The sequence below is a fragment of the Glycine max genome, chromosome 1 (genome assembly GCF_000004515.6).
Source record: "Glycine max cultivar Williams 82 chromosome 1, Glycine_max_v4.0, whole genome shotgun sequence".
Classification (NCBI taxonomy): Eukaryota; Viridiplantae; Streptophyta; class Magnoliopsida; order Fabales; family Fabaceae; genus Glycine; species Glycine max.
Genome location: NC_016088.4, coordinates 9073996 through 9091253, shown reverse-complemented (window position 1 = coordinate 9091253; position 17258 = coordinate 9073996). Strand labels below are relative to the sequence as shown.

Sequence of the window (17258 nt, the reverse complement as noted above, 5' to 3'; positions counted from 1 at the left end):
CATACTGGGGAAAGTCTCTGAATTGTTATCCTAGTGGTCGTGGACAATTGAAAATGGGAAAGCATGCTTTCCAACAGTAAAAAAAATCAACTCAGCCATCAACATACCAGAAGCAGGGGCCACAGCCATTCCTATATGCCAACGTGCTGCAACTTTTGATTACGGTAGGCTGTTCATTTATTCTTAATTAATTAATATTATTACTTTTTAATTATTAATACTAGCCATTCACTTAACATTTAACCACTGTATTGTATACTTCTAATAATATGCTATGTTGTAACTGCTGAATAAGCCAATACATAGAACACAATAAACCATTGTGTTCAAAGAAATTTTTAGGTATTTATAAAATATGATATATCTGAAAAAATAAGATATTTATCATATACTTTTTTATTATTCTATATATACATTTCTCTTACATTATACCACTTATTTTTAATATTTCTTATTTTCATAGCAGTTCCCATATTTCAACTGAGCTAATTTAAGAGGAATGTATATATTAAGTGGAAAATCTCTATAAAATTGTCTGCTATTTCTTATTAATATTAGTATTAGTCTCCTATTCATAGAACACAATAATTTTTAAAAGTAAAAAATATCTCCTTTTTTTTAGTTTTAGTTTTTTAAAATAAAGTAAACAGACAATTTTAATTCTTACAAATTTCGAGTGCTTACAGTTAGCCTAAAAATAATTCATTTATTTCTTGAGTGGACCTAAAGTAGTTGTTTTCCGAAAATTATGAACTATTTATTTGATATACCTTTATTCATTTAAAGAGTTGATTTTTTTCAATAAATATTTTTGACTAAATTATAATTTTGGTTCTCCTATTTTTATATCAAGACAATTAATTTTTTAGAATAAATAATTTTAGTTCTTCCATCGATTATTCAAAATCAAACATTAAATTTGATGTGATATATTATTATTGACGTGATATGACGCTTATGTGGTAAAATGTTACAAAAATTAAAAATAAAAAAAATCTTTATAAGAGTTAAACTCATAATTTTTTATTTAAAGATAAAGTAATAAATCATTAAAATACTTATTTTATTTAATTAATTTTATAAACACTATTTTGTATGGATAGTTAGTCAAGAATTATTAATTTCTTTTAATTATAAAAAATTATAATTTATTTTTTTAATATATAAATATGTTTAATTTTATTTTGAATACTTTATGTATTTTTATTTTCATTTTACCAATTCATAATTCAAATTCATAAATTAATATATAAATTTTTACCTAAATTATTTTGTAAATTGATTTTAATATATATTATTTTTACTCTAATTTTATCTAATAATATGTAAATTATAAAAATCATGTAAATTTATTTTGATATATAAATTATTTTTATTCTAATTATATAAATTAATAAAATTTTCATATTAATTTTTTTAGGAAACTTACATGTTAATATTTCTTTAACTATAAAAATTATTTAATAGATACACTTTTAATATCAATTATATAAATCAAGAAATTTACATAAATTAATATGCAAATTATTTATATAAATTATTTTGTGTAATTTATATAAATTATGTAAAATTATTTATATATATATAAATAATACAAATTTTTATTTTAATTATAGAAAGTAAAAAAAAATTAATTTTTATTTTTAGATTATTTAAATATTATTTTAATTTACGTAATTTTTATCAATTACATAAAATAATTTATATATTAGTTTATGTAATTTTTTTAAATTATAATAAAATAAGAACAAATTTTTATGTATAATAATTCATTAATTTATATTAAAATATAGTTTTATAATAAAAAGGAATACATGTAAAATGAATTATTAAGTATTTTATTTTAATTTATAAATTTTTATAATTAAAAATAATAATAACTCTTGACTAATAATAAATGTAAAATAGTATTTGACTAATAATAAATGTAAAATAGTATTTATAAAATTAATTAAACAAAACAAGTGTCTTAGTGGATTATTGTTTTGCTTTAAGTAAAAGGTGGTGAATTCAACTCCTATCATGTTTTTTTTTTTTCACTTTATTTAACTCCTTATTGCCACTTACATAAATATCACGTCAACATTGATACGCCATATCAAAATCAATATTTGACTTTTGATGACCACAAAAGGACCAAAATTATTTATTATGAAAAATAAGAGGATTAAATATCTTAATTTAGAAATATGAGGATCAAAATCGTGAATTTGAAACTATAGAGAAACAAAAATTATAATTTAACCAACATTTTTCATCAAGCTAGATCTTAAAAATATGATGAAATTCCTAATCACATATGCTTAAGGGAGTGTTTGTTTCACATAATCACTTTGTATTCATGTGAATCACATCCCCATGAATATTATAGTTGAGAATATTATTCCTTGACATATATAAAAATGGGTTGTTAAATCCTAGGAATATTTTTAAAGTTTTAAAATGATAAATGAAAAATAAAAGTAAAAATGAAAGTTATACTAAAGTTAGAAAATAATTTGTCACATTCCATGGGAATGTATGATTCCCGCTCCATTAGCATGAGAATAAAAATTATGTAATAATCGGAATGTAATTTTCCTCAAAGTGAAAGATATCCGAGAATATTTTTTGATAATCTCCTAACAAACATGAAAATAAACACTCTTATCATCATATTTTAAAAAATGTAAGATGATTTCATGAAACAAACATCTTATAATTAATTTATATTTACAAGGTATTTTTTAGCTATATCACACTATATTGGTAAAATAATTAATTTACATTTACAAGTTATTACTTAAAATTTTATATTTTTAAAATTCATATTAATTTTTATATGCTGAAAATTCATATCAAATTAGTTTCTTTGATAACATGCTAAATTTTGGTGTGACATGTTAAGCGCCACGTGTATGACCAAGAATAAAAACGTGTTTCATTAAATGCCTCCACATAACCATGTTGGTGAAGCATTCCTCATGAAGTGACATTAATATTAATATTTTGGCTATATATGTGGTGTGAATGTTACTAGCTAGTCGGCAACCCCTCAAGAAAGCGTATTTGGTGAGTGTTGGGCTGTGTACGTGGAGCATCTTTTTGTGGCACTTTAACCACAAACTGGTGGTGTGCATTTAAATTAGCTATGTTGAATGATCTAACCTTAAACAGACTATGTTGGAACTACAAAATAATTCAACAAAAGGCTTCTTCTAAAAAAGTTTAAAATAAAAAGTTACCACTTTGTAAAATTAAATGCATATTTATTTTATCTTTTTTAAAGATATTTTTTCTATAAATAAAAGGGTTTAATAGGTGCTTTTTTAAAATGTTAATTCAAATAAGCAATAAATAACTCACGTTTAATGTGCTAAATCAGCAAAGATGAAAGAAGAAATAAATTGTTATAAATGTCAAAATTTAAGAAATAACTTATACACAGAAGTTTTGAATTCGTACAGAGTATTCATGCATGCTAACTTTTTTTTATGAAAGTATACTAACTTGCTTTTTTATTATTTTGTATAAAATAAATTTTACTTTTCTTCTAAATATTTTCCTACTCAAATTTTCTCTTTAATCTCTAATCTCGCATTTTACAAAAAAAATAATTAAATTTTATTAAATTCCTAACAAAATTCTAACTTTGAAATTCTTAATTTTTTTTTATCCCAAATCCATTATAAACTCCCAACAAATAGATAAAAATAAGAATATGAGAATTTTATGTATAGAAACTTGATAAAGGAACAAATTTACTTAATTTTAAAAATACAAAAAATGAATTGATTCAGATAATTTAATAGAACAAAATTACATATAATTTCTATTATGAAGATCAAAAGAATATTTGAACTTAATATTTAATATTTATAACATAACAACTAATTTGACTGAAAAAAAATCAATTAAAAACTATGAATATATTTTTCTTCAAAAACTAACATAAGTGATTATTAACTTTTAAAAAAAAAGTGACTATTAACTTAAGGAGATTTTTTATTTGACAGGGATTTTTTTTTAATATCTGGAATCATGAATTTTAAGAATGATATTTTCGAGAATTTGGATTAATCATTCTGAATATTTAGATAATCCAAGAATTATGTAATATTTTTATTAGTTATCTTAATTTAACTAAAATAATATGATATTTTTTATTATATTAAAAGAAAAATTAACTTGAAAAAAAATAAGATTTCTATCTTTTCATCGGAAAATTTTCATAAAAAACTAGTTAAAAAATATTTCTAAAAAACATCCTTTTTCAGAAAATATTATTTTTTAAAAATAAATATTAAACATGAAAAATTAGAATTCCTAACCCTTGATTACCTAGAAACTCAAAATTTCTTCTCTATGAAAAGCCCATGATAATTTCAAAGGTAAGAGAGCCACCAAACTAAATTTGTTAAAAGGGCCATTTTCTACTTTGGCAAAAAGTGCCTTGAGAAGCGAGATTCATCCCTTTACGGTTAGAAAAATCATAATCATGATCAACTATTGTATGTTGTTTAAAGTTTTACTACTAACTAATTTTAACTTTCACTCAAAGTTTTATTTATCATTAACACAAAACAACTCAATTCAAAGACACATTTTGTTTCAACTTTCAATAAAATATTCAACACTAGTCTTTGGTATGTTTCTGTAAATAGAACCAAATCAAATGTACTAGAATGGCATTGCATTGCTGTCTCAAAAGCTACAAAAGACCTCAACATGCTTTTGGTTTGGTAGTAGAGGAAGAAATCATGTTGACTCACGCTCTATCTGCTTCAACGTTACCACTACTGTAAACGAAAAAAGAAAGAAAAAAAACACTTCTTTCTCTGTCTTACTGTTCACTCTGCTGTGTACCAAAACCAAAACCACTCACAAGGTGCCACTAATCTGTCAGGTTATTTCAAGATACCATTTTTCTGGTGTTTGGTTCCCGAGAAACTGTTTACAATATAGAATCATGGAACAGTAGAAGGCCACCAAATCATTTCAATTTTTTTCTTCAATCTGTGTCAGCACCCTTGTTTTGCATTCTTCTTCTGGCGGTTTGTCTCCTTTTTCTTCTTCTTCTTCAGAAAAATGAGTCCTTTCAGCTTCCTTTTTCATGGTCTTTATTCTGCTTCAGCACAGTTTGAGCTACCAACATTTTAACTTTGTCCATTGGGGATTTGAATGTTGTGAGAGTTGGAACATGGAAGATATCTAATCATTCAATCTGGGTTTGATTTGATTTGTTTTGTTTACCCTTTAAATTTTTTGTCTCTGGTTGCTTGGATTACCTCTGTCAATGTCCCTGTCAAAAAAAAGTTGAGATTTTTGGATGCTATTTTTGGCTGGTAGCAGGTCGGAGGTTATGAATTTTCTGTCCATGAAACAAAGTGGGATCTGATTTTCTTTTTCTTTTTCTTTTTCCTTCTTTTGGTGAAAATTTTGATTTCACAAGTTTGTGGGAATTTGTTATATTTTCACATGCTTGTCATGCATGTTTGTTTTATTTTGTTTCCCTAGTGTTCATTAGTACATGTACTTTATTTATCTACAGCTATAATTATGTCTTGTGAAGTATGTATATTATGTATATGTCTGAATTTGGTAAAACTTTTGATTTTGTCTAGGGAGTAATGTGTTTTTCTTTTGGATTGTGATAGGTTTCTTCATTATTTCACATCATCTGTGACTTCAATTGAGTTGTACTAATGGAATCTTGGAGTTATGTCCCTGAAGAGAAAGGCTATTTGTTTTCTGATGAAATGGAGTTTTCACTTGATGCTTTCATGAGAAGTAGAAAGGCATTGGTTGAATGGGACAACAAATCCAACTTTGTTGAGAGAGATGGATTTAATTCAGACAGAGAGGTAGTTAAAAGCATGGAATTTGTGGATTTGGGATTCCCTGACTTGTTGCAAAAGTCTTTTCATGGAAGCCTGCCTCTAGAGACATCTAGCTATGAACTCGATAGTAATAATTCTAGTAAAAGAGGGAATTCCTCCACACATGTCATTGCTTTGGATTCTTCTATGGGGGAAGAAGAATCCAATTCAAAGCATTTAAGTTCTCTAGTTGAGTCCAAGACTCAGGATTCTTCACTGATTGATCTGAAACTAGGGAGATTAGCAGATTGTAAAGGTGCAAGCAGTGATAAAGTTGAGAAAGAAGGATTCACTTTAACTTCCATACATCCGACCACGCTTTCGAAGAGAGCTCGCACTTCCAGCTTGCCTGCACAGGCTCCTGTATGTCAAGTTTATGGTTGTAACATGGATCTTAGCTCCTCAAAAGATTACCACAAAAGACATAAAGTTTGTGATGCTCACTCCAAAACAGCTAAAGTTATTGTAAATGGCATTGAACAAAGGTTTTGTCAGCAGTGCAGCAGGTAATTTTGGTTTCTTTGAATGATATCTTACTTTTCAATTTTCATACAATCAGGTGGTCAACTCATAACATTTATGTGAGCTCCTTATATTTGTTTAGTTGGTGAGGTACACCAATCCTGTTGGTTAGAAACAAATAAAATTTGAGCAAATTATTTGCTATAGAAAAATGAACTAAAAATATCACGGTTTGTTTGGTTTAAAGAACTATCTTTTTCATATCTGGTGTTATTTCTTTTTGCTGTTAATTACAAAAGTGTTACTTTGTCTTCACTTTGTTTCTTCTTTTCAAATATTGTGCATGAAATGAAATATTGTTATTGAAGACATAAACAAGGTGAAGAGCAAGAAACAAAATGAAAACAAGCAAGGTAATTTTTTTTATAATTATTAGTGAAAAAGAAAATAAAAACAGAACCTTTTCCCAAATCAAAGACTCGCAGTGCTTCTCTTATTTTTACTTTCATATGGTTCTTCTAGTGGGTCCTATTAATACAATAATTTAAGAGTTTTCTTTGCCTACAACAAATGTATTTCAAATGGACGTGACAAATGACAATACATTATTGATCAAATTCCAATCAATCAATTTATATAAGCACAGATTGACTGTTGTATTTCAGGTGACCTATCTTCTTGATTTTGATTTTAATGTTTGCAAAGTGAACCTGATTATTACTTATGTATTGAATTACACCATTTGTTTTGTTATTAAATTAGGTTCCATTTGCTTGTCGAGTTCGATGATGGTAAGCGCAGTTGTCGCAGGCGTCTAGCAGGACACAATGAACGCCGAAGGAAACCCCAATTTGATTACATGACTGGTAAACAACACAAGATTCTTCAGTCATATCAAGGTATGAAAAATGCATTCTGATAGTCTTCATTGGCATTAGATAAGACAGTTATCATTCAAAGTTCAACTTTTAAAACTTCTATTTTATTGTCCAACTGCAATTTTTGATATTGGTAATTTCTTGATGTGTGACTTGTCATTTAGCAGCTCTAGTGGATGCATTTCATGTCCAGTTTGTTAAGCACTTTTCATATTTCAAAATTTTTCATGTTTAACTTCTTTAGCAGAAATACAATTTAAATGAATAATCAGGTATACAATAGAATGAGGATAAAGGGATAAATGAAGCCATTGGATATTAGGTAGTGATATTTTTGATAAAAGAAAAAGAGAAATCATTCAAGAAAGTTGAGACATTCATAATGTTTAGACACTAATGCTTTAGTATGAACTATGAAGAGTTAGAGGTTTCATAGAGGTGTATGTTGGAAAAAGAGTTAGGGGAAGTTATAGCACTTGATAAGAAAGAATAAGAAGGACAATGCATACTGAAAATCCGTTCTTATTAGCTGATCACACATAGTTCAATGTAACCATGGCGAAATGATATTGACATGAAGCTTTCAATACAATAACCTGACAACTAGAATTATATTTCAAAATCGACATCATGCTGTTCATAATGATTTCTTTACGATATCATGTTGTCCATACTTGGAGTACCTGCTAGGTAAGCAAGCATGACTTATCCATAGTGAAAAAAATAAAAAGCAATTAAAATCATACCCCTTGCTTAAATTTGAGTAGCATACTGCAAATCAAATTTGATAGGCTCTATGCACTATTACATAAAATTGAGTTTTTATCAAGTTTTAAAATTGCGGTCATAGTCACAATTGTGGTTGCATTATGATTGCCAAAACTGTGAGCCAATGTTGCTTATGTGGCTTCATTTTGTAGCATTTCTATGTCAAGAGACATTCATAACCATATTACTTAGGATTATGTGTGAAGGTGGGTGGGGTCTATCTGCAATTATAACTATGTAATGGAGGACTTTGAATAGAAGATTTTTTTTAATTAACTACTAAAAGAATTTTGAAGACTGGTGTACATTTTTTACTTTGATAGTTGATGCAGCACCATATGACATTGATAGGTATATTATTTTATTTTCCCTTTTGCTTATATATTTCTTTTTAACTCTATGTGCTCTTCTATGTGATTATATTCCTGAGTCTATGATGTACAAGTTGTATAGCAGAAATCTCTTTACTCAATAGTCAATCCTCATCCTCATCCTCAAGGGACAAAATATAAATAAGTTTTGGCATTTTCTATTAGTTGCCTCTAGACATATGCTATAGATATCATGCATTTTTGGTCACTATAAGCAGATATGTCTAGAATTTTGTCTGATAGTGTATAACTAAATAATGTTTGTTTGATTCTGTTATAATATTTATTCTTCAAATGTTCTGTTCTATCAAATATCTATCATGGGAATGAAGTCATTTAAACAAGAAAGCAAATGTGTCTTCTTTTAACAGTAAGATGCCAATACCATGGGATATTTTGGTCAACTCAAGCTAATGTGGTTATGTTAGCTGCACTGAAAGCTTCTTTTATTCTCCCCGTCCAATGACTTTTTGACTACACCGGAGGAGTTTTCAAAAGATAATGATACAACTCCTGCCATGAACGAAAATTAAAACCATTATATCTTGAAAAGACACCATGAATTTTTTAAACATTCCAGACAAAAGAAGTGCTTACAGGTTCTTTTTATGTTATCACTCTTATCACCTTATATCGTGGTCCCAGGGAATGATGTGAACCATTTAACAAATGTTGGCATTTATTTATTAAAATTTTTTATGCAGTTATGCACAAAGTTCAAGCAAAGCATACCAGTATTGAAGCATGTTTTTCTTTATCATAGTAGGACTTGTATATTTGCAATTATACAGTTATTTAAAGATTTTTCAATTCATAATTTGAAAAACAAAATTCACTGCTGGAATCTTCTTACCAGGATGATGTGTACTCCATAATCACTGAGAAATGTAAAATGTATCCTAAGTGTACACTATGCATACTTAAACTTGACACTAAGGATTGTAACTGTTGTAATGAAGTTATACAAGATCCAACTCTAATTTCATCTGTCATTCACAAGTGCTCTAGAAAATTTTCCTTGTTTTTTTATTTTCTTTGTTGGATTTTTGGTATTCCTGTCACAATCTTACTTTTTCCAACAAACCTTCCCAATAGGAAGGGTATCTGCAGTTACACTGAGAGACTGAGACTTCTCTTATATTGATTGTGTTAGCAGGTACTAAGTATCTGGGGTCTTCACTACAGAACAAACCCATGTTTCCCTTTCAAGACATATTTCAAAGCAGCATCCTTTTCCCCGGAAAGCATGCTCAAATCTCTCAGAGTGGACGCGTCAAACTGGAAGAGGACTCGATTTACAGTTCCCAACTTACTGCACCCATCACACTTGATCAGGAATCATCAAGCTGTGCTCTCTCTCTTCTGTCAGATCAGTCACAGTATCTGTCACACCACGCAGCATGCAATCCATTAACCAGTCATCGAGTCTTTAGTGGCATCTGCATACCCAACAGAGATGGTCAAATTTCCGAAACTCCTTTGAGGATAAGCTCTGCAGATAAACATGCACCAAATGAGTCCTTTCCATGTAATACAACCTCCAAGGAGGTTATCAAGAATAGATCCGCTGCGACATTTTCTAACACTGGTCATGCTCTCCGAGTCCACCACGGAGATGATATTTGCCAACCATCAGAGTTGCTCGACGTCAAACACCATTTTTCCTCGGAACATGCAGCCACGGTTGATTTGTTCCAACTGTCCTCACATCTTCAGAGGGTGGAGCAGCAAAGAAATTCTGTTTTGGTGAAGTGGGAAAATGAGGACTACTGTTTCCCAACTGTGTGAAAGGTTGTTTATTGTTTAAAGCCTCAAAGTGTCATTAGCATGACCATTTTTATTGATACCTATGTTTGTGATGCTGTAGTAGTGGTCTAGCGGGACTGTTATTGGTGAATTGATTCATAGGGGAGGGAGAAATATCTTATTAACTAACCATGGTAGCGGAGTGTTTGTATTGAGGAGAAAAAGGAAGGTCAAGAAAATCCAACTGTATAGCACATATACCACTTGAGCATTTCAAAAGGATAAAAAAAGAACCGAGCCATTTGGGTTGAGTTGTATTAACTGTTGTTAATGACAGTGACACTCATGTTCATGTCTTTGAAGTGAACATGTATTTTCTGTAGTTTAGGTGAAATTCAGCTGTGTCTTTGGACAACAACAATAGTAGTGTCTATGCACACATTTCATTTTGTCACATAACCTTATTTTTTATTATTAATGAAACTTATGTTAAGTGTCAACCAATGATAAGGGAGCAAAATGTGTGCATGTGCACATATAGCACATGTGAATTATTCTAACCAGAACAGTAAATCTTGATTATATAATTATATATAAAAATGGTTAATATTGATTTTATCTATGATCTTAATTATTCATTTATAGATGTCATGGTTAAAATAAATTGTTTTATGAGAAGTTTTCTCATGATCGTTTCTTATAGGATACAAACAATCAATTTACACTAGGTATCAATTTTTTCCTCTCTTAAATTAATACCTTTTTTAGTAGAATATGAATTTAAATAATCAAACTGCTCGATTGAATTATTGTATAAAATATATTTCATTTATAAAATTTCATACAAATAAAAAACTAAATGATATTTCAAAGCATTGCTTTATTTTAGCAAATATATTATTTAAAATATGAGTAGAAGTTCATTACTGGATAACATATAAATGATTGTCTAAATTATGTAAAATTTGATGTATATGATTAAAAAGATAATATCAAGTTATCGGACGGTTGAATTGATTAAATTTGTATTCTGCAAAAAAATCATTAAGTGCTATAAATGCAAAAATTCGATACCCGGTGTTAATTAATCATATCACAAGAACCACTAGTATCGGTTTATTGATGAAGGATTTGGGATAATAGATATGAGATCAAAGGTTTAAACTTCAGTGCGACTATTCTAAAAAAAAAAAAATCTTATTCCATTATACATATGAATTGTGCTTCCTAGGATTTCATTTCAGCATATATATGCCACTAAACTAGATCATGCGCTACGAGATAATTCCAAATAATTATTAATCCTAGCTAGAATGTTACTATAAAGCTCTTGGTTAGGTTCTGACTTCAGGGGTACATTCAAAGAGAAGATGCAAAATGGAATCGGGACAGCAAAAGTAGATATATAATTGAGGTCTCTACTTTACAATTTAATAATTAATTTAAGGTTCTTATTAATTCAGGTTGTTGGCTCTTCGGTGGTCCAAAGACAACGATAATAATGTTTAAACTTTAAAGACCGGAGTAGTTTTCAATTGATTTGTTTATGAAGAATATACTCCATCATATACAAGAGTCTTCGTATCCTCTTAGGAGGGTGTCACCTTTTGCAAAATTTCAGCTTAACTTTTGCCTCTATGGTCTTGAAAGTTTAATTTAAGAGGGCTTCTTGACCAGACCAAACTTTAATTTTAAAAATGGAATGGTTATAATTAGAATGATTGTTCCATATTAGGTATAGTTCTATTTGGTTGCATCCTTTTGCGCTAGGGGAAGGGGAATCCCCTTTACAGCCTCAGCACTTGCCATAAGAAAATTAGCTTAGAGCAGCCACGCAACAAACTATAGAATGAATAAAGTAAGCAAATTCCCAGAAGCAACACTTTCATTTTTAAATTTGCATGAAACGCCAACTTGCACACTTCATGTAATGGATTCCATCATTACAAAGCACATATTATGGTTGCAAGATAGAATCATAGTCGTAAAATATTCTGAGCATCATAGTTCACGTGTGAATGGTCTTCATATACCTACCGGGGAGTTTCAATAATATATATGCTGCTGCTGTTGCCTCTCCTATCATCTCATCATTGATAATGGTAGCGTTTGAAATTAACTATATATATAGTCTTTGATCAGAGAATAAAACAAAACAAAGCAAACAAAAAAAAACACTATGTACAATTTATCAATTTGTTAAAATAAAAACAATATACAATCATCAATATGTAGTAAGCGCTTTTTTTTTTTTTGGACCCAGAAAGTTAATTTTTTTTTTAATTTTAATTCTTGTAAGTTCATTTTTTTTTTAATTTTAATTCTGGTAAGTTGACGCTTTTTCAATTTTGATCCCTGTAAGTTTTTTTGTTCAATTTTAATCCTTGTGAGTTTTTTTTAATTTTAGTTTCTTTAAGATTTTAATTTTTTCATTCATAGTCCACAAGTTTGTGATTATAGGGATGAAAATTGGAAAAACTCAAACTTATAAGAACTAAAAATGAGCAAAATATGTTACAGGATTAAAATTGAAACAATATCCACTTACAAAGACTAAAAATTGACAAAATATTTTATAGGAACCAAAATTAAAAAACTTTAAACTTATAGGGATTAAAAACATACTTAAACCTTTTTTTCTTGTAAAAAGAATAAGGGATATATGATTTTATTGTCTCACCCCACTTTCACTTTTGAAACAGTCAAAAACATTTATACGCCTTGGTGAGTCGATGCTATTGTCATCAGGTCAATGATCTCATGATCATAATTGTACTTTTTTTTAGGAATTAAAGACAATATCAAAAGTTTACAACACTCACGTATCGTATACAACTTAACAAATTGAACTAGACCTTCTTGGTTTGGTTATCATAATTGTGTTGCTAGTGCTATTGTAGGGAGAGTTGATGCATATTGATAAAAGGGAGTGTATTCTACAGGATCATTCGAGAAAACATAAAGTAAATGGGGAGGCATTGATAAATTAAGGGAGTCTAAATAGCAATAGCCACACACATACACCCATCCCTCCCACACATTCATTCGGAGTTTGGATGTCAATTCGGGTTGTTGCTTCCTACACCTCCAAATTACTGTATGCATCTTTTTGGCATCTAGAATGTAAAATTATATTGCAGAATGCATCTCCTATTTTGGCTTCTGGAAAGTATTTTGAAAAAGGTGAAAGAAGACAACTTGGAAATGCAGGAAGCAACAATCTTCAATTAGTTGCTTCCATCGACCATGTTGGGCTCACATGGGCCGAGGCTCAAGTTAAAGACATCGACAAGCAAGTTTTTCTTCTTATGCCATTCAATTTTTTTATTAATTCCAACATTGTCTTTTTTTTTTTACTTATTCTCCTTCCTTCCTTCCTTTCGTTTTCAATTTCTTCTTACACCATTCAATTTCTTCTTCTTACTTCGTTGAGCTCCTTCTTCCCTTGACTTGTGGTGGTTTGTTACCTGCATTGCCTTCATTATTGTGGTGGTGGTTGTTGTGGTGGCAACAACAGTCCGAAGGTAAGTTTTTTACATATCTGCGAAATACTTATCCGTATAGCCTATATGAATTAACAATCTATATGAGCTAACAGATTGTCAATTCATATAGGCTATATGTATCGAATTTCATTAGTTTTCCTTAGTTTGTCATTATTATTTTTTCTTTTTAATGTTTTGTTAAGATGGATGAAGATAAGTGGATATATGAGAGCATTATGTCTAAAGAAATTAATATGAATGAAGACACAAGAGACAAACTTGTTGTGGTTGAAAATATTGATTGTTTTGATGTCTTCAATACTTCTCAGGTATTGATATAATTTTCTATTTGGTTAAAATATGTAAATGAAAGTTCTAACAAGACTAAACATGTATTGTTCTTTTTGTAGGTGTTTTTTACCCATGAAGACGTATTGTAATGGGCTCGTACTGTTGCGTATGATATGATTTTGTGGCTGTGATAATGAGGTCTGACACATCAATTGAAAAGAGAAAAAAGACCTCATTTGTTTTAATTGGTTTGTGAGAGGACTGGAAAGTATAGAGCATACAAGAAAGATTTAGTACCGATGGTGACTAGCACTAGAAAATATGGTTGCCCTTTTAAGCTACGAGCGAAACCAGTTCCGGGAGGTGAATGGTGGATGGTCAAGTTAATATGTGAGACTCATAATCATACATTGACTAAGTCATTGAGTGGACATCCATATGTTGGTCGACTAACTAAGGATGAGAAGATTATTCTTGGTGATATGACAAAGTCAATGGTAAAACCAAAGAATATTCTTTTCACTTTGAAGGAGTACAATGCCAACAATTGTACAATAATGAGGCAAGTCTATAATGCAAGATATGCTTATTGTTCTTCTATAAGAGGTAGTAATATTGAAATGCAACAATTAATGAAGCTACTTGAACGTGATATGTATATTCATTAGCATAGATTGAAGGATGAAAATGTTGTATGTGATATATTTTGGACACATTCAGATGCAGTAAAATTAAGTAATGCATGTCATTTGGTATTCCTCATGGACAATACATACAAAACAAACATATACAAATTGCCTTTACTTGACATTGTTGGTGTGACATCTGCTGGGATGACATTTTCAGTTGCATTTGCCTATTTGGAGGGTGAACTATAAACAATGTTGCCTGGGCTCTTGAACAGTTTATAGGTATTTTTATGAGAAGTGATGCAATCCTTCAAGTAATTATTAGTGACAGAGATTCAACATGGATGAATGTAGTGAAAATTGTGTTCCCTGAGTCAACTAACTTGTTGTGTCGGTTTCACATTGATAAGAATGTTAAGGTAAAATGTAAAATGTATGTGGGTCAAAAAATGCATCAGGCTATGTGATGGAAGCATAAGGGAAGTCTTGTGGATTGTCCTACTAAGATAGAGTATGATGACTGCCTTACGAAGTTTGAAATTGCTTGTTCACTATGGCTAATGTTTGTTGACTACGTGAAAGACACATGATTGATTCCCCATAGACAAAGATTTGTAAAAGTATGGACGAATAAGGTAACACATCTAGGAAATACAACAACTAATAGATATGAAAATTGTTAATCTATATTATTTTTTATAAGAACACATTAATGGATGAAAATAATTCTTTGCCTTTTTAAATGCAGGGTTGAGTCTTCACATTGGACCTTAAAAGATTACTCCAAAATAGACTTGGAGACCTATGTAGTATTTGATATGCCATGATTATTTTGCAACACAATGAAATAAAGACATCTTTTAAGAGAAACACACATGTGGTCAGGCATGTTTTTAAAGTTATCTTATACAAGAGACTAATTGGCATGGTACCAAGATATGCGTTAAACCAGATTGCTATTGAGTTAGAACGAGTGAATTATGCTGACATTGACAGTTCTCATTGTGGATGCATTATGAGGACTACTCATGGTCTCCTATGTGCATGTGAGCTAGCTAGATATGTTGTTGGTAGCATACCACTTGATACAGTCCATATGTTTTGGCAAATGCTAATTTTTTCAGACCAAGGTTTATCTGAGCTTGAAGTTTGCATGACCTAAGAGATAGAAGCCATATTCATCCGATTTGAAAATCTTGATATATGTGGCAAAGTGACTCTAAGGAGTAAACTTCGGGAACTTGCATACCCTAACCTAACTTTGATGTGTGCTCCTCCTGAAAACGTCAAAGCAAAAGGTGGTCAAAAGAAATGGATGATCGAACAACAAAGATCAACGAAGCATGATCCATCTTACTTTGAATATGTGGATGCATTACATTCGGTGCAAGATAGCTCCTCCACCCTGAAACGGTCTAGATCATCATCTGAACAAACAAAACTGAAGAGGAACATGCCAATATTGGATTAATTTCATCCATACATGCAGGATTTCATTGAAGACATTGTTGATGTCAAAGCTGATGATAATTGTGGATATCGTGTAATTGCTTCCTTATTAGGTTTGGGTGAAGATTCATGGTGTTTGGTTCATAATCATTTGCTCATAGAACTTGGGCAAAGGCGTGATGACTATATAATCCTGTTTGGTGGCATAGATAGATATGAATATTTAAAGCGGTCTCTACTTGTTGATGGGTTATGCATGATATAAAAGTATTTTGTTACACATTGATGGATAAATATTATAATTATAATATTGATTAAATTTCTTACGTACAGGTAAACATGGATAAGTATATGAATATTATCAATATGAGTGATGTCATTACATCAAAGTATAACGACATCCTTGTTTCTCTTTCTCTCCAACAAAGCATGACATTTTTCCTTCTTAGAAGTCAACCATCGAGAGATAGTTTTGTGCATTGCATTATATGTATTGGTCATGTCTATGACAATCATTTTGTTCAGGTATAGCAATGAACCATTTCGTTAATTTTTTTATTATAACGTATGTTATTAACATTTGAATGTGTACTGGTCATTGTAATAGGTTTTTTTGAGAGATGGTTGTCCTATGCCATGAACTACTTTGTTATGGTCAACAAATTGTTATTATGAAGCAAAACAGTGGCCTACTCCTTATATTAGTCGAATACACCGGTTTACTAATTTCATGAGGTTGACCACACAACATGTTGATCTATGAGAAGATTGAAGATGGAAGATTTTGTTATTGTTGATGGGTTTGTAAGTTAGACAGTTGTAATGTCATGGATAATGCATGTAACACTTTAGTAATCATATTTGTGTAATGAAGACAATTTTTGTTTCCGAATTATAATATTCAGATACAAAATAAACGCATATGTTAATCATAGTTAGATACATAGTCAATGAAATAATACAAAATCATCATCCTCGTCCACCATCATCTCTACCCTGTGTATCCCTCCTTTGTCTTGACCGAACATAAAAAAATTTCATTCTCAGTGACACCCCTGACTAATCTTATACACAGTCTATTATAGTGTCTGCATCAGTTCCAACAATCACCATCTTCATATCTGACATGTGTTGCAATCTTTCTGCTATCTTTTGGCATACGACTTAAGACAATGGCAACAACGTGAATAATAAATATCATAATATTTAAGAAAAATTTTGCTTAATAGAATTGTAAGTACATTATACCACTGCATGTCGAGACATCTTAGCATCAATAGGTGCTGCTGCAGGTGAATGTGTCATAATTGTTGTCGGATCA

The 17258-nt window shown here is 30.1% G+C and overlaps 1 protein-coding gene across 7 annotated transcripts; it reads left to right on the top strand.

Annotated features, from left to right (window-relative positions):
• Positions 1–4646: 4646 nt before the first annotated feature.
• Positions 4647–10504, top strand: LOC100797372 (squamosa promoter-binding-like protein 6). Of its 7 annotated transcripts, none has more exons than XM_003517812.5 (4): positions 4647–4885; positions 5637–6364; positions 7083–7219; positions 9494–10504. In XM_003517812.5, the coding sequence occupies exons 2-4, from the start codon at positions 5685–5687 to the stop codon at positions 10123–10125; spliced, it is 1449 nt and encodes a 482-aa protein (XP_003517860.1). In that variant the 5' UTR covers positions 4647–4885; positions 5637–5684; the 3' UTR covers positions 10126–10504. The 7 variants fall into 7 exon arrangements, with proteins under 7 accessions (XP_003517860.1, XP_006573164.1, XP_040871099.1 ...); XM_006573101.4 differs by having other exon boundaries at positions 4664–4867; positions 9491–10504; XM_041015165.1 differs by having other exon boundaries at positions 4664–5207; positions 9491–10504.
• The last annotated feature ends 6754 nt before the right edge of the window (positions 10505–17258 follow it).

Coding starts and splice junctions, on each gene's coding strand:
- LOC100797372 (XM_006573101.4), top strand. CDS start 5,685: ATGGAATCTTGGAGTTATGTCCCTGAAGAGAAAGGCTATTTGTTTTCT. Junction 6,365..7,082: donor TTTTGTCAGCAGTGCAGCAG/GTAATTTTGGTT, acceptor TTATTAAATTAG/GTTCCATTTGCTTGTCGAGT. Junction 7,220..9,490: donor GATTCTTCAGTCATATCAAG/GTATGAAAAATG, acceptor TGATTGTGTTAG/CAGGTACTAAGTATCTGGGG.